At 43.3% G+C, this 17856-nt stretch overlaps 1 protein-coding gene across 8 annotated transcripts in view; it reads right to left on the bottom strand.

The window, feature by feature from the left end:
* LOC110535651 (anion exchange protein 2) overlaps positions 1 to 17856 on the bottom strand; it is a 105468-nt gene that overhangs the window by 13983 nt on the left and 73629 nt on the right. For 7 of the 8 annotated variants that reach the window (XR_016484463.1, XM_021620778.3, XM_021620774.3 and 4 more), the window contains 6 exons: positions 16426 to 16594; positions 14784 to 15019; positions 10728 to 10852; positions 9557 to 9756; positions 4495 to 4631; positions 2385 to 2565 (listed from right to left, as the gene is read on the bottom strand). Coding sequence is in view for 7 of the 8 variants with exons in the window: in XM_021620778.3 (XP_021476453.3) it covers positions 2385 to 2565; positions 4495 to 4631; positions 9557 to 9756; positions 10728 to 10852; positions 14784 to 15019; positions 16426 to 16594 (1048 nt within the window). In the remaining variant the exon portion in view is untranslated. Of the gene's footprint in view, positions 1 to 2384; positions 2566 to 4494; positions 4632 to 7562; positions 9149 to 9556; positions 9757 to 10727; positions 10853 to 14783; positions 15020 to 16425; positions 16595 to 17856 lie in introns of those variants that run through there. The other variant, XM_021620779.3, reaches the window with a different exon arrangement.

The raw sequence follows: 17856 nt of genomic DNA, 5'->3' as shown, positions 1-17856 counted from the left end.
GGTGGCAGAGGGCACACATGACACTGAGGTCACAGCAGGGTGGGCACACACAGACACACTCACACAGACACACACTCCCACACACGTACACTGAGTGTTCAAAACATTAAGAACAGCTTCCTATTGAGTTGCACCCCCCCATTTTGTCCTCAGAACATCCTCAATTCATCGGGATATGGACTCTACAATTCCACAAGTATGCTGGCCCATGCTGACACCAATGCTTCCCACAGTTGTGTCAAGTTGGATGGATTTCCTTTGGGTGGTGGACTATTGTTGATACACACACAGGAAAGTGTTGAGCATGAAAAACCCAGCAGCGGTGCAGTTCTTGGCACAAACCGGTACACCTAGCACCTACTACCATACGCTGTTCAAAGGCACTTAAATACTTTGTCTCGCCCCAAAAAATACACTGCCTTTACAAAACATTACAGATTGGCCAGGTAAATCCAGGTGAAAGCTATGATCCCTTATTGATGTCACTTAAAATCAACTTCAATCAGTGTAGACGAAGGGGAGGAGACGGATTAAAGAAGGATTTTTAAGCCTGAAGACAATTGAGATATGGACTGTGCATGTGTGCCATTCAGAGGTGAATGGGAAAGACAAAATATTTAAGTGCCTTTGAACGGGGTATGGTAGTAGGTGCCAAGCGCACTGGTTTGAGTGTCAAGAATTGCAGCGCTGCTGTGTTTTTTATGCTCAACAGTTTCCTGTATCAAGAATAGTCCAGCACCCAAAGGACATCCAACCATCTTGGCACAGTTGTGGGAAGCATTGGAGTCAACATACATGTATACATACATAGTACCAGTCAAAAGTTTGGAGAATACCTACTCATTCAAGGGTTTTTCCTTATTTTTACTATGTTCTATATAGTAGAATAATAGTGAAGACATCAAAACTATGAAATAACACATGTGGAATTGCATAGTAACCAAAAAAAGACAAACAAATCAAAATATATTTTATATTTGAGATTCTTCAAAGTAGCCACCCTTTGCCTTGATGACAGCTTTGCACACTCTTGGCATTCTCTCAACCAGCTTCATGAGGAAGTCACCTGGAATATATTTCAATCAAAGGTTGTGCCTTGCTAATTTGTGGAATGTCTTTCCTTCTTAATACATTTGAGCCAATGAGTTGTGTTGTGACAAGGTATAGTTGGCATACATAAGATAGCCCTATTTGGTAAAAGACCAAATCCTTATTATGGCAAGAACAGCTCAAATAAGCAAACAGAAATGACAGACCATTACTTTAAGACATGAAGGCCAGGCAATGCGGAAAATGTCAAGAACTTTGAAAGTTTCTTCAAGTGCAATTGCAAAAACCATCAAGCACTGAGTTGAAACTGGCTCTCATGAGGACCGCCACAGGAAAGGAAGACCCAGCGTTACCTCTGCTGCAGAGGATAAGTTCATTAGTTACCAGCCTCAGAAATTGCAGCCCAAATAAATGCTTCAGAGTCCAAGTAACAGACACATCTCAACATCAACTGTTCAAAGGAGACAGCATGCATTCGGCCTTCATGGTCGAATTGCTGCAAAGAAACCACTACTAGACTTGCTTGGGCCAAGAAGCACGAGCAATGGACATTAGAACGGTGGAAATTTGTCCTTTGGTCTGGAGTCCAAATTTGAGATTTTTGGTTCCAACTGCCGAGTAGGTAAACAGATAATCTCCTCATGTGTGGTTCCCAACGTGAGCATGGAGGTGGTGGTGTGGGGTGCTTTGCTGGTGACACGGTCAGTGATTTATTTAGTATTCAAGGCACACTTAACCAGCATGGCTACCATAGCATTCTGCAGCAATACGAGATCACATCTGGCTTGCACTTAGCGGGGCTATCATTTGTTTTTCAACAGGACAATGACCCAACACACCTCCAGGCTGTGTATGGGCTATTTGACCAAAGAGGAGAGTGACGAGTGCTGCATCAGAGGACCTGGCCTCCATAATCACCTAACCTCAACACAATTGAGATGGTTTGGGATGAGTTGGACCGCAGATTGAATGAAAAGCAGCCAACAAGTGCTCAGCATATGTGGGAACTCCTTCAAGACTGTTTGGAAAGCATTCCAGGTGAAGCTGGTTGAGAGAATGCCAAGAGTGTTCAAATCTGTCAAAGCAAAGCAAAGGGTGGCTGCTTTGAAGAATCTAAAATGTTGGTTACTACATGATTTCATGTGTTATTTCATAGTTTTGATGTCTTCACTAATATTCTATAATATAGAAAATAGTAAAAAATAAAGAAAAACCCTTGAATGAGTAGGTGTGTACAAACTTTTGACTGGTACTGTATACATTTAATGGTGGCGGCAACGATTCATATAGGGGAAACACTGCACACAGTCTTCTCTCTCTAAACTCTCTCCTACCATGGGAGATGGTCTTGCGGAGCTCCAACAGGCTGCGGAAGGAGAGCGAGGCCACGTGGGGTTTGCCCCAGCGGTCCGTCTCCTCCTCCACGTCCTCCTCAAACTTGATCCAACGGGCCGTCTCCCGCCACTGCATCTCCTGGTTCTTATCTATGATAAGCTCGTTCAGCTCCACAAACACCTGAGGGGGACACAGGCTGAATTTAAAGGGATAGTGTACCCAAATAACATTGGTTTCTTCAACCCTCTTAATCACTCTATGGACAAGATAAGAGAGCAATCCATGCTTTATTTTTTTATATATTTTTTTATCTGGCCGGTGGCCACTTTCTCCAACGGTTAACTTTTAAAAAATCATGTTTGTCCAAAAACCAATGCAAGTCAATATTTTTCAGTGTATGCCCATGGACATCCAGGAGTCTGAATCGTAAATGTTCAAACCAGTATCTCCTTCCAACCAAGTTACCATTGAGCCAATCGGATTAGATTCAGTGAGGATCTGAATAACTGATCTTTCAGGGGAAATTGTTTTCAGTATGCTTAATGTGGCTGTATCCGCGTCGGATTGAATTCTTCTACAAATATTGCTTTAGAATTAACGCTAGCTCTTCTCAGGCTCATGCTGTTTCTTTAAAGACAGTCAAAAAGTATTCTAAGGATCAGAAAACACATCCAGAGAACTATATGTAATTGTATTCTAGTTTCACTTTCCAAAGTGTGAAGTGTGAAAGTAGTTCGCACTGGTCCTTGAACCTATTGACTTCTGAAAACCATGCAAGGTGCATCAGACCTGGATTCAAATGTTACTTGAAATCATTTAAAATACATGATCATCTGTGCTTGATTGAGCTTGCCTGGCTTAATGGACCAATAGAAAAGTCTCAAAACTGCAAACCCGTCCATCTGACATCAAACGCTCAAAGTATTTTAAAGATTTTAAATAGTACTTGTTCCCAAGTCTGCGCTGCATGTTGACGTCAAACAGAAACACACTCACCAGTGTTACTCGGTTATATTAAGAACAACTATGCAATGAAATTATCCACAATGCCAAAACACTTCTCAAATATAGGCAGTGGTAAATAGCCTAAGCAACAGGCGAATGCAACGTTTCAGTGAAAACCATTTTTCATGAGCTCAACAGATGCTCTGTTTAAATTTGTTTTTTTCTCACACATCACAAACTGTGATGAGTAAAAATACAGTATAAATACAGTAGATACTATCATCAGTAGAAACACAGTATTACACCCTACAGCCTTATCACTTCCCAAAAGTCTGGTTAAAGAGAAACCAATCTAACGCCATGCTCATGAGTTAGTGATACCCAACCAACCATTACCTGTTTCAGTACCAAGCCAACACAACTAATGATTATCGAGTAACCATACTGCACCTACTCTCATGTGGAGACACGTTGCTACATGCACACACTGCTGGAACATGCATTTGACCGACTGAGCCGCCTCACCTTGTGGGGCCGGGCCATTTGGCTGAAGTAGTCCAGTATGACCATGCCGTCTGGCTGGGAGGCAGAATGATAAGTTACAGAACCACTGGTGGTAACGACTGGAAGGAGCGAGAGGGTGGAGGTGGTGTGGGCTTAATACACTGACGACTAAACACAGACCCGTGCACAGAGCAGGGGACCCTTACATCTCCCCCCCACACACACAGTTTACCCTGAGAGGAACCTGTTGTTTACCTGCTGGGGACCTATGCGTGTGTGTTAATAGAACATGGCTCCCTCTCTCAGGGAGAACCCGGTGTCTCCTTACCTGAGCTCTTCTCTGCCCCTTTCTATTGGGTGTGTGAAAGGAAAGAACTCATTCATTAATTTTTTATTGTGTCCTGCCCACTCTCCCATCCACAAAATATACTGTAGCGGATTTTCCAGTTGATGTTCCAATTTTAGTTTTATTTATTTAAATATGGACCAAGAAGCAATTAACCATATTTACATTCAAACCATCCTTGCCAAAAACATCAGCAAATCCATGAAAACCATCTGATGAATAAAACTCAATCATATCTGAAACAAGGGATGTGACAATGTGTCCCAACATCAGCAAAGGAGTGGATACTACAGGTTGTATTTTCCGTCGCTCACCTCATGTGGGGTCCGGTCCTTTTTTTGGCTGCGTGTGCAGGGCTCCTTGTGGTCCTTGCCGACATGCACCACTTGGCCTTTGGTGCTCTTTCTGACCAGGTGTCTCCGTACCCCAGGGACATCCTCAAAACGATGGCCTAAGGAGAGAGAGGAGAGGTGAGTGAAAAATCATAGCCAGAGATACAGAATGAGCAATAGTGAGAGAGGGTGTGGTGGTGATTGTGATCCCAAACACTAATAACAGTGTCAACATTACATTATCAAGTATTACAACATTGTAGTGTTGCAGCTTTTTCCCAAGACAGTGGTCTGCCCAACACTGAGCTCTTGGCTCTGCAATGACCTCCACCATCCCGCTACTAGATCACATCTCAGAGACCCACAGTCACAGAACAGGCCGTTGCTTTTGTTCACCTGGCAATGCTGTGGGGTTGGGTTTAGGCTTTAATATTTTCGCAATATTTTACAAAAATGTTCCACCCCAAGATTTGTTAAAATTTCTCTCCCAGGTAACCCGGTATTTCCCGCCAAAACCACAAGTGTCATTCTAAACCATACACAGCATATGGATTTGATTCGTGTTTTGAGAGGCATGAACATTCAAGCCTGATGCTGCCTGAGACCTATATTAAATACATGTTATGAGCCCAATCCCAAAAAAAGGCCAAATTATTGTGCTGTTATCCAATACATAGGCTACCGTACATTACGCACGACAGAAAAACACAAAAGCCCATAGATGTATGCGGTCTAGGGTAAATAAATTAAACAAGCTCCACTAATCTTTGAGTGTGTACTGTAAACATGTATTGTATTATAATGTATCATATGGACTGGAATTTCTGGGTTAGATTTTTTTTCTCCAGACTACCTCATCTCATCTCTGTACCCCACACATACAATCATCTACAAGGTCCCTCAGTCGAACAGTGAATTTCAAAACAGAGTCAACCACAAAGACCAGGGAGGTTTCCCAATGCCTCGCAAAAGGAGGGCACCTATTGGTACAGTGCCTTCAGAAAGTATACATACCTCTTGACTGAAAAACCCAGTCCTTAACGATTACAAGCACACCCATAACATGATGCAGCCACCACTACGCTTAAAAAAAAATATGGAGAGCGGTACTCAGTAATGTGTTGTTCTGGATTTGCTCCAAACATAAGACTCAGGACAAAAAGTTTGTTTTATTCACGAACAAAAGCGTAATTAATAACTTCACAATGCTCAAAAGGCATATTCAAAGTCTAGTAAAACAGCAAAACAATCTCCAAATATGTGCACTTCTTCGCGAGACATTGGAGAACCTCCCAGGGTTATGATATTACTTCGCAAAGGCACAGAATATACAGTTTTATATTTTTTGGGTGACCGGACCAAATTCACTTAGAAATGGGTAATAGATCTGTCATTCTCATTGAAAGAAAGTCTAAGAAGCAGTAGGATCTGTTGTATGTGCGCTATTTCTATGCTTCCTGTTTTTTTATTTTTTTTTATTTTCAGTTTTGCACAACAGCTTCAAACAGTAGAAAAAAAACAATATTTTGGGTTATGGAAAATATATTTCACAGCTGTTTAGATGCTATAACGATTCTATACTTGCTTGCTTTGTCACAAATTAAGCAAAAATGTTAGCAACCAGGAAATGGTGAAGCTATTTCTGCATAGTCCATCTTTAAAGAATTCCCTATTTCATATAAAAAAAAATAAAAAAAGTGTTCTCCATACCGTGCTATTGGATTGTCATCAACGCAGAAATACTAATTACATTTTTGTAAACTTAAGTTTACAATATTATTTTGAAAATAAAGACACAGTTACACAGCCTTTGGCCAAGTTAACTGCAGACAAACACTTCTTGGAGCCATCAATGAGCTTGCTGCAACATTCTACTGGCAATTTGGCTCACTTTTCAGCAGCAAACTGCTCTAATTCTTTAATGTTTGCCCTCCAACTGCTGTTTTCACCTCTTGCCATAGGTTATAAATGTGATTCAGATCTGGACTCTTCGGTGGCAACTCCAGAACAGTCCAGTGTTTCTTCTTGAACAATTTCAGGGTGCTTTGATGTGTGTTTGGGGTTGTCCTGATGGATGATCCACAACCTTCATTAGACAAACGGTTGTTGGACTGATGCACTCCAAAAACACAGAAACCTTTTATATTTTATCCAACTCATTTGTTGGCTGTTATATTGGCCAAAGGCGGTGTAACCAAGTACCTGCTCCGGTGTGCCAATAATTTTGTCCATGCCAGTTGTCTTTATTTGCTAAATAAAAATTGTTAACTTAAGTTCACAAAAATAAAATGGGTTCTGCAATGGTCAAAACCCAATAAGGTGTGAATTTCAACTTGTATTTTTTTATTTCACCTTTATTTAACCAACTGTGACCTGACCAAGATAAAGCAAAGCAGTGCGACAAAAACAACAGAGTTACAAGTCAACAAACGTACAGTCAATAACTGTAAAGAACAGAAATAATAGAAAAATCTATGTACAGTGTGTGCAAATGTAGAAGAGTAGGGAGCTAGGCAATAAATAGGCCCTAGAGGCGAAAATAATTACAATTTAGCATGAATTGGAGTGATAGATGTGCAGATGATGTGCAAGTAGAGATTCTGGGGTGTAAAAGAGCAAGAGGGTAAGTAATTATATGGGGATGAGGTAGTCGGGTGTGCTATTTACAGATTGGCTGTGTACAGGTACAGGGTAAGCTGCTCTGACAGCTGATGCTTAAAGTTAGAGAGGGAGATATAAGACTCTAGCTTCAGAGATTTATGCAATTCATTCCAGTCATTGGCAGCAGAGCTTTAAGGAAAGGCGGCCAAAGGAAGTGTTGGCTTTGGGGATGACCAGTGCAATATACCTGCTGGAGCGATATTCGAGTGATAGGCTGTTTTAAAACTCTGCAGTAGCAATTTTTAAATAGGATCTTAATAAAAAATAAGGTGACCCCTGAAAGCCAGACAGATGTGTAAATGACATGCATATTCAGATATTAGTCCTAATATTACTGTAGCATAGGCTATGCTACAGTAAATGTACCTGTCACAAGAAAAAAAAGTTACCTGCTGATGAGATGATACATGCATTGTGAACTGCACTCCATATGAGATGCGCTGTCTGTCCCCACCCTGAGTGTTGATGATTGATCATGCAGATAGCAGAGCAGAGGAAGTCGTAAAGACAGATTTGGACATTGCATATAATTTAACAGTTCTATTTCACTTCAAGCTGTTCATATAAATAATTTATTATAATTTACCGGTTTCTCACAGTTATTTATCCCGGGAAACGGGAGTGGGTTTGGGCCGGAAACCTCAGTTACCTGGTTCCCGCTATTAAACCCTAGTTGGGTTACCAGGCTTGCCGCAAACCAAGGACAGTTTAGATAACAAGGCTGGATGAAAGCGAGCTGGTTGGCTACATCTCAGAGGGAATGCGGCAACGGGTGTGGATGATCCTCTGAGGTAGGAACCAACCTTACCTTTGTCAGTGGGCTCCTTCCCTGTTTGAGAAACACCCTGGTCGTTGAGCACCTTCATCAATTCATCACCTAAAACTGAGGGTGTATAAAAATGACAGCATTTCTCCTGAAGAACAAGTTGTCCTGTACGCCCTTCGAAAACTCGGCGAGTGAAACTGGAGAGGAACGAAGTATCATCTTCTGTCATTTGAGCCTCTTGTTCATTATCTGGGTTTCACTGTAAGGTACCTTGTCAGACCTTGGGGCTATGTCTACTGGAACCGTTCGTCCGCCTTAGAGGCTTCACAATGTGCCGGACTCCAGTTGTGCGTGTGTGGTTGTCTGGGAAGTCCTGGAGTGGGACTTGGCTCAGGCAAGGCTGGCACTCTTGAAGGAGAGGCGCTTGGTGGTGGGCATAGTGCTGGCATGGGAATGAGGAACCGTGACCTCTCCAATCTCAAGCACAAGTCTTTGCGTGTCCAGGAATGTAGTTAGGGGAAAAAAAGCATTCCTTGACCCTCACCTGACCTGGTTAGGGTAGAAAGTGTCCAAGCGCATTAACTAGCAGAGGTGCTAACAGGAGGGTTGAACAAAAGAGGAATGAGACAGTGATCTAATAATTCTGATCGTTGAGCAGCGGCCAGCCGCAGAGGCACTTTCCCAGGCTGCTTTGCAGTGCTGGGAAGCAGATAAAAGAGGATCCACCCGAGGAGACTCCTGATGCGGTCAGGGACCCTGACAAAGGCCACACCCTGTATGTCACGTAGCCCAATGTTGGCACTGGACCCACATCAAATCATCTTCATGCAATTCAGCGTCTCTCATGTTTTTTCCCCCAGACGACTTAGCTCTTCCACATTGTTTTATTGGCACTTATGACCCAGGGGTTGTGAACCAGAGGGGCAGCTTTCTCAATTAGCCACCGGGTTGACTCGGGCCTGGTTCCAGGGGCCTCAGCTTAGAGCGGGAACAGGCTAATTTAATTAGAGGACTTCGCTCCTATTTTGTCAGTGTCCACCACACTCTCTGATAAGCTGCCGCTGTCCGCTGAGGGGTCGACCCCCTGACGTAAATCACCCCGGTTGCCACTGGAGCTAGGGACGTCACAGGACTTTAATGTACCCCAGTGTGTTCCCTTCTTTCTTTCTGTTTAGGGCATTCTGACCTTCAGTGGAGCCAGACTCTTCTCTTCACACAAGCACACCACAAACAGGCGCAGATACACAAAGAGCAAGATATTAAGCACTTGAAGTAAAATGTAAAAATACATCTTTAAAAGTTAATCTGGCACAGTAGTCTGAGTGAACACGAAGGTCAGGGAGAGTTTAGATTCTTAGGTCAGGGAGAGGTTAGTTCAGAGTACCGGGGTTCTGAATAAATCTCCCAAATGACAAAACAGCCCTTAAAAATGTACAAGTACAAGAACTTTAAATATAACATGTTGTCTAAACAAAGAGAGAACCCGCATGTCGTCTTGGCTCTGAATTAAATTATACAAACAACCGTGGAATTACAGTAAGCACTAAAACATTGCTTCAGTGAGAACAAAAGCTCAACATGAAGTGACCGAGGTTGGCAATATTCCTCAAGACTCACTTTTGATCCCATCCAGGTCGGCGGAGGCCAGTGTCTGCGCCTCGCTCTCGTCCGTGGGGATGCGCTCGTACTTAGCCTGCTCGGTTCCAGTCATGTTGCCGGTGCACCGGCGCTCCTGCAGGTCGTAGCTGCGGCTGGCCACGCGGATAAGAGGGGTGGGGTCGGATGGGTCACTGCTGGACGAGGCCGGACAGGGCTTTCTGGGAGAGGAGAGAAAGAAATTAGAGTTAACATTAAGGTGAACAAAATATTAGACGTGAACCTGGAGTGAGCTACACAACATAACTTTTACATCTAGGAGACTGGGCCAGAAAATGACAAAAATGCACATTTTCTAAGCTACAAAAGGAGAATGGTTTGTCGGTCTCCCTCTACACTCCGTGGAACAAGCACATCAAACATACAGAAAAGCTCAATTCACAGGAGAAGAAAAAATACTTAATCAAATGAAACCCAAGTCTGAATGCTATCGATAAACTAAAAGATTGAAAACTCCTACTAAGAATTCATCAGTCCAGGCGGATCCTTCCGAAACCTGAAAAACACTCAAGGTCTCCAAAAAGCTGTTAGTTTCAGAAAGCAACTATATTCCAAAGATCCCTCTGCAGTCAGAATATTTCACTTGGGTGACACCTCTACCTTCCAATGTGTAGTGTGCAGTTTTAGAAGTAGTAGTAGGAAGTCCACAGAGTGATATTACAGCAGACTTGAGAAAGGAGATGAAAGGAGAGCCCACAAAGCTATATCCCAGACAAGACAAAGCACTAATGTGTCCTGAGACTAAATGCCATAGGTGGAGGGTTGAGAGGAGAGGTGTGTTAGTAGGAAGGGTCGGAATTCTCTATGGAAACAGACAGGTGAAATATGGCTCTTTGTTCTTGCTGGAGGAATCAGGCCCTATTAGATCAGAACCCTGCAGGCTGCCTGGATGCCTGGGACATGGTAACGTAAAGTGGGCGACACACACACACACACAAATCTCTCTCATCCAATCAGCGAAGGAGAACGCCTCAAAGCGAGCAGTATCAGGCTACGTGCTATAAAACAGTCCTTCCTGTGTTGTGCCGCAAAGGAGGATGAGACACTTCAACTGCCAAAGATTCTCACCCGATCACATCATTTTGGTAATAATGGAATGAAAATGGGGGTGGACTTAGAGAGGTGTACTCACTCCGTGGAGGTGGCATCTTCAGGGTCAGTGCTCACGGCAGACTGGGGAACAACCTCCAGCCATCGGGCAGGGCAGGGTATGTCTGTGGTAGGTGTGGCCAGGTGATCTTCATCTGACAGAAAAAACTATGAAGGAGAGAGGCGGCACACATGAGACCTTGGTGCAACTCAATCTTCTAAATTCCGGTAGTGTCTGAGTGGAGTAATATAGAGTGTGCAAAGCTGTCATCAAGGCAAAGGGTGGCTATATGAAGAATCTCAAATATAAATTATATTTTGATTTGTTTAACACTTTTTTGGTTACTAAACTCTAAAAAAGAAGTGTCCTCTCACTGTCAACTGCGTTTATTTTCAGAAAACATTTGTAAATATTTGTATGAACATAACAAGATTCAATAACTGGGACAAACTGAACAAGTTCCAAAGACACGTGACTAACAAATGGAATAATGTGTCCCTGAACAAGGGGGGGGGGGGTCATAATCAAAAGTAACAGCCAGTATCTTGTGTGGCCACCAGCTGTATTAACTACTGCAGTGCAGCTCCTCCTCAAGGACTGCACCATATTTGCCAGTTTTTGCTGTGCTGATGCTGTGACACACCGCCCCAGACCATGACGGATCCTCCACCTCCAAATCGATCCTGCTCCAGAGTACAGGCCTCAGTGTAATGCTCATTCCTTCGACAATAAACGCAAATCCTACCATCACCCCTGGTGAGACAAAACCGCGACTTGTCAGTGAAGAGCACTTTTTGCCAGTCCTGTCTGGTCCAGCGACAGTGGGTTTGTGCCCATAGGCGAAGTTGCTACCGATGATGTCTGGTGAGGACCTGCCTTACAACAGGCCTACAAGCCCTCAGTCCAGCCTCTCTCAGCCTATTGCGGACAGTCTGAGCACTGATTGAGGGATTGTGCATTCCTGTTGTAACCGGGGCAGTTGTTGCCATCCTGTACCTGTCCTGCAGGTGTGATGTTCGGATGTACCGATCCTGTGCAGGTGTTGTTTCATATTGTTGGTCACTAAGGACGATCAGCTGTCCGTCCTGTCTCCCTGTAGCACTGTCCTCGGCGTCTCACAGTACGGGCATTGCTATTTATTGCCCTGGCCACATCTACAGTCCTCACGTCTCCTTGCAGCATGCCTAAGGCACGTTCACGCAGATGAGCAGGGACCCTGGGCATCTTTCTTTTGGTGTTTTTCAGAGTCAGTAAGAAAGGCCTCTTTAGTGTCCTACGTTTTCAAAATTGTGACCTTAATTGCCCACCGTCTGTAAGCTGTGTCTTCACCGTTCCACAGGTGCAGGTTCATGGTTCATTGAACAAGCATGGGAAACAGTGTTTAAACCCTTTGATCTGAGAAGTTATTTGAATTTTTACTAATTATCTTTGAAAGACAGGGTCCTGAAAAAGAGACGTTTACATGTTTACATGATTCCATATGTGTTATTTTATAGTTTTGATGTCTTCACTATTATTCTCCAATGTAGAAAATAGTAACACCGGAGTAGGTGTTCTTAAAAACTTTTGACTTGTAGTGTATAGAAGGCTCTTTCTAGAGCTCCGACCTGAAGATCACCGACGTCATGATTCAACCTTGTTTTTTTTAATAGTTTCCAGTTGTCTTGAAAGCACCATAAATCCAGAGAATGCCAGACTTTGATGACAATTTGCCCACAATGAGCGCCACGCCATTTTCCTGAACAAGTGAGCATAGCACAACAATGTGAGTCCAGACATGTCTTGTATGCTGCTGCATAAATGATGTAATATGCCAGGGAGATATGTATACTGTAGCTAAGAAAGTAATACTAAGTCTATGTAGTGTAGTAAGCTGTTAGTAGCCCATGTGCCTCACCCTAATCATTTGGTCCCTTTCCCCCCTCATAACTTAGCTTGGCGGTGCACGTGAAGCCGATAACGTGTTTTAGAGAAACGTCATTGAATATTTTAAGGGTTTTCATTGTCTGCTTGTATGCCCCCTTTAGATATCCTATGGTTCTGACGGTGTACAGGGGGAATACTGTAAGAACGGCCAATGTTGCGAATTCTGTCACTGTACATTTCAAAAAGGCTGAACAAATAGTTATATTGAGTACATCAGTCTTAGCTCGCTCATTAATGTCGTCATCGAAATTACGGCTTGCCTGTTAAGCGCTCATCGTTCCCTTCTGCCATCAGTTGTCAGTAGAAACCACATTTGTTTAAGCAAGTAGCCATATCAGCTATGTTTTATAAAAAGGAAGTAAATGAGGCTGAATTAACTGTTTTGCTGCCAGACAAGGCTCCGCTAATAGCCAGGTGTAGCGTTGGTAAGGATTCACTCCATGGTGCTGAAAAGAAAGCTGCTGTTGGGACAGCTTTATGTAGGCCCTAACGGTTTGTGGGCATTGTTTAGTATTGTGTAGTGGCTTTGCTAGCATGCATAAAGAAATCAACATTTAGAGTTTGCCCCACCATGACTTACGTGTTAAAATTGACACTGCCTACAATACAATCCTCAAATGTGAATTGCCATTACATCTGGAGAGAAACATAACTGGGGCATGTATTCCAATGTGCTACAAATTTGCATGTTGGGAATGTTGTGGTAATATTAGATAAAAGTTATCTAAATGTTCTTGAAATAAGATCTCCAAAGGTAAAATGTTTATTGCATGAACTTCAACAGAATATTTTGTTAAACCTAAAACAAATATGCTATGAACGTCATAAAAACTGACTCATTACATTCTTACAACATTAAGGGAATGTCCTGTGCAACCCAACTTAAACATTGTATGAATGTCATCGCAACTGAGCATATTTTGTTTTTTGGGATCCTCTCTTCTAATGTACCCTCCCTCTTTCCACAACCGACACTGAACAAAAATATAGACAACATGTAAAGTGTTAGTCCCATGTTTCATGAGCTGAAATAAAAGATCCCAGAAATGTTCCATATACACAAATTTGTTTCCATCTGTTAGTGAGCATTTCTCCTTTGTCAAGATAATCCATCCACCAGACAGGCGTGGCATATCTCACTCACCAGACATGTCACCCATTGAGCATGTGGGACGCTCTAGATCACCAGTTACCGCCAATATCCAGCAACTGCGCACAGCCATTGAAGAGGAGTGGGACAAGATTCCACAGGCCACAATCAACATACTGACCAACTATGTAAAGGAGATGTGGTGAGCTGCATGAGTCAAATAGTGTTCACACCCGATACAGACTGGTTTTCTGATCCATGGCCGTACTTTTTTATTAAAAGGTATCAGATGCATATCTGTATTCCCAGTCGTGAAATCCACAGATTAGGGCCTAATGAATTTATTTCAATTTCCTTATATGAACTATAACTCAGTAAAGTCTTTGAAATTGTTGAATGTTACGTTTATGTGCACCCTGATACAAACAGTAGCCGAATGTCAACAACTGGACAGTTTTAGTGTTTTGGGAACCTATATGTTGTCATATCACCCACAATGTTCCCACAACCTTAATAAATGTTTTAGGAAATTGTATAACATAACACATGTGTTCTGGGCCTGTTCTTGCAACAGGCAAATGGTTTTGCAACCTAATATAAACATTGAAATAATCAGCACAACTGGGCAGTTTGTGTGTTTCGGGAACATACTGTATCTCTTGTCATGTCTACACAATGTTCCCACAATCAAATTAAACATTCTGGGAGCCTTTAAAGAACCGACCAAATGTGTTCTGGGAACATTCTCACAACATCATGCGAATGTTTTTTGCACCCTAAAATTAACATTGTAGAATCAACTGGAGTTTTTGTGCTTTGGGAACATGTGTTTTGTGATGTCCCCACAATGTTCTTACCAGACTGCTCCCACTACCTTATGAAACATTACGGGAACCTTTAAAGAAAATATGAAATGTGTTCTGAGCACGTTCTTGCAACATCAGGCAAATGTTTTATACAAACATTCTAGAATCAACACCACTGGACAGTTTTTGTGTTAAAAGAACATTTGCCATGACCTGACGAATGTTATGAAAACTTTGACAGAACCAGTTTTGATTTGCATAGGTGTCACTAATTACCTGCACATCTTCTTTGACGGTGTCACAATATGTCTCAGAGAGATGGGTGTGGCTCTCTCCACCCTCTTCCTCATTATCTTCCTCATCCTCTCCTTCCTCAATAGAGGTGCTGCTGGTGGGGCCTGAATTGTCCTTGCGGTCGCTTTCCTTTTTCTTCTTGCCGCTCTTTTTCCTCCTCCCTTCGAAGTGCAGCTTGGACAGGGGATGGTGCATGTGGTGTGAGGAGTGACGGTGGTCTGCAGAAAGATTCAGTGGTTATAAAGAGTGTGGTTTATGGAGTTAAAATAATTTGTGGTTTTCAGAGGGACTAATTTAAATCAAAGAATCAACTGTTTTAAATCTACGATTCACAATAATTATGGTATCCCCATCACAATTTCTGCAAAAGTGCACTATATGACCATAAGTATGTGGACACCTGCTCGTTGAACATCTCATTCCAAAATCAATGGCATTAATATTTAGTTGGTCCACCCTTTGCTGCTATAACAGCCTCCACTCTTCTTGGAAGGCTTTCCACTAGATGTTGGAACATTGCTGCGGGGACTTATTTCCTTTCAGCCACAAGAGCATTAGTGAGGTCGGATACGGATATTGGGCGATTAGGCCTGGTTCGCAGTCTGCGTTCCAATTAATCCCAAAGGTGTTCGATGGGGTTGAGGTCAGGGCTCTGTGCCGGTCAGTCAAGTTCTTCCACACCAATCTTGACAAATAATTTCTGTATGGACCTCGCTTTGTGCATGCTGAAACAGGAAAGGGCCTTCCCCAAACTGTTGCCACAAAGTTGGAAGCACAGAATCATCTAGAATGTCATTGTATGCTGTAGCGTTGAGATTTCCCTTCACTGGAACTAAGGGGCCTAGACCAAACCATTAAAAAAACAGCCCTCCTCCAACCAACTTTACAGTTGGCACTATGCATTGGGGCAGGCAGAGTTCTCCTGGCATTCACCAAACCCAGATTCATCCGTCAAACTGCCAGATGGTGAAACAGGATTCATCACTCCAGAGAATGCGTTTCCACTGCTCCAGATTCCAATGGCGATGAGCTTTACACCACTCTAGCCAATGTTTGGCATTGCGCCTGGTGATCTTTGGCTTGTTTGCAGCTGCTCTGCCATGGAAACCCAGTTCATGAAGATCCCGACGAACAGTTCTTGTGCTGAAGTTGCTTCCACAGGCAATTCGGTAGTGAATGTTGCAACCAAGGAGAGAACATTTTTACGTGCTGTGTTCTCCAGCACTCGGCGGTCCTGTTCTGTGAGCTTGTGTGGCTTACCACTTCGCGGCTGAGCCGTTGTTGCTCCTAGATGTTTGCACTTAACAATAACAGCACTTATAGTTGACATGGGCAACACTAGCAGGGCAGAAATTTGACAAAATTACTTGATGGAAAGGTGGCATCCTATGACAGTGCCACGTTGAAAGACACGGAGCTCTTCATTAAGGCCATTTTACTGCCAATGTTTGTCTATGGAGATTGCATGGCTGTATGCTCAATTTTATACACCTGTCAGTAACGAGTGAGGCTGAAATAGCGAAATCCACTAATTTGAAGAGGTGTCCACGTACTTTTGTATATAAAGTGTATATGAACCACCTAAGTGTGAATGTCCTGTGTGTACAAGTGTGTGCGTGTTTACACTCAAAGTCCTCCTCGCTGTAGGTGCGGTGCTGCTCGTCAGGGATCCTGGGGGCAGGGCTGATGATCTGCTGAAACCTCTGGACTCCCAGGGCTTTGTTCAGGTCCCCTTCATCCTCCTCATCCGCCTGCTGCGCCCCTTGCTGGGTTGAGGCTGGCGGCGCCTCCGGCTGAGAGAGGTAGAAAGGGAGGAGAGGGTCAGATTAGTCATGGGAGACATAGGGAATAAGATACTGGCTCCCTCTCGAGTCCTGTGATTTCTCGCATCCCATCTTCTAGTCTCTTTTCAATTGGAGAAGATCAAAAGGTTCCTCCCATCTTCTCCAATGGATTTTGAAAAGGTGAAAAGAGACAAATGAGAGGAATCAAGGAAAACATTTAATTGAGAAAGAGCCATGATATTATAGGCCCCATTCAGAAACAACACCTAGCCACTTGTGTAAATCTGGAAGGTTTGGATAGAGGTAACCAGCATGGCAGAAATTCCATCTAGTCTACCCCGTTAAGTTAAAGCTACTACTAAATTGCTAATACATATCAAATTCTTTCAGATCAACATGATGTGCGAAGGTTTTTTATGGACAGGAGAATTATCCATTTTAGCCTACCATGTTATTCAGGTTTGCTATATGGAGGTTGTTTGCTGACACCATTCATGCTTATGTCAAATCCATGTAACCTCACATCCCAACTGACACTAGAGGGAGTTCTAGTCATTCCAAATGTGTTAAAATCCACAAAAAAGACATGATTGTGGTCTTCTTGGGTTCCAAACAGTACAGTAGCTTTAAACTCAACATAGTGATTACCCTACAAGCTCTGTCCAATGACTTGGACAGGTTGGGGTCTATGGATGGTCGAGAGTAGTTAGTGGTATGATGGACAACCCGGGGAGTTAAGTCAGTACTTCCCAGCCCTCTCCTATGAGACCACCAGATGTTTCACACATTTGTTGTAGCCCTGCACTGACACACCGGTTTCGATTAGTTAACTAATAATCAAGCCCTTCACTAATTGAATAATGTGTGCCAGTTCTGGGCAACAACAGATATGTAAAACTTCTGGTAGTCTCCGAGGAGAAGGCTGGGAAACCCTGAGGTACTGTAAGTGATCTCTTTTCCCCAGCAGCAGGGTGCTAGATCATGCTGCAGACCTCATCTGCTGGGGGGGGGGGGGGGGGGGGGGGGTTGTGATAAGGACGGGATGCAGTGGAGCAGGTGAACTCAATCCCGACAAAAGAGGGGGATCCTCTCCTCTCTCCAGCTTTAAGGCAAAGCAGATGTTGCCGTGGCTACAGTAGAGATCGTGCAGCTCCTGACAGAGTGGAGTACGCTCCCTCCTGTGACACTGGACAAACAGTTGCGGCCCCATGCCTCATTTGACGCCCCTTCAAACCCTTTCTCAGGCCATTTAACACGTCATCGGTAGATCA

Source organism: Oncorhynchus mykiss, chromosome 11 (genome assembly GCF_057628025.1).
Source record: "Oncorhynchus mykiss isolate SJ-2025 chromosome 11, ASM5762802v1, whole genome shotgun sequence".
Classification (NCBI taxonomy): Eukaryota; Metazoa; Chordata; class Actinopteri; order Salmoniformes; family Salmonidae; genus Oncorhynchus; species Oncorhynchus mykiss.
Note: the sequence above shows the minus strand (reverse complement) of the source record. Positions and strands in the feature narration are given on the sequence as shown.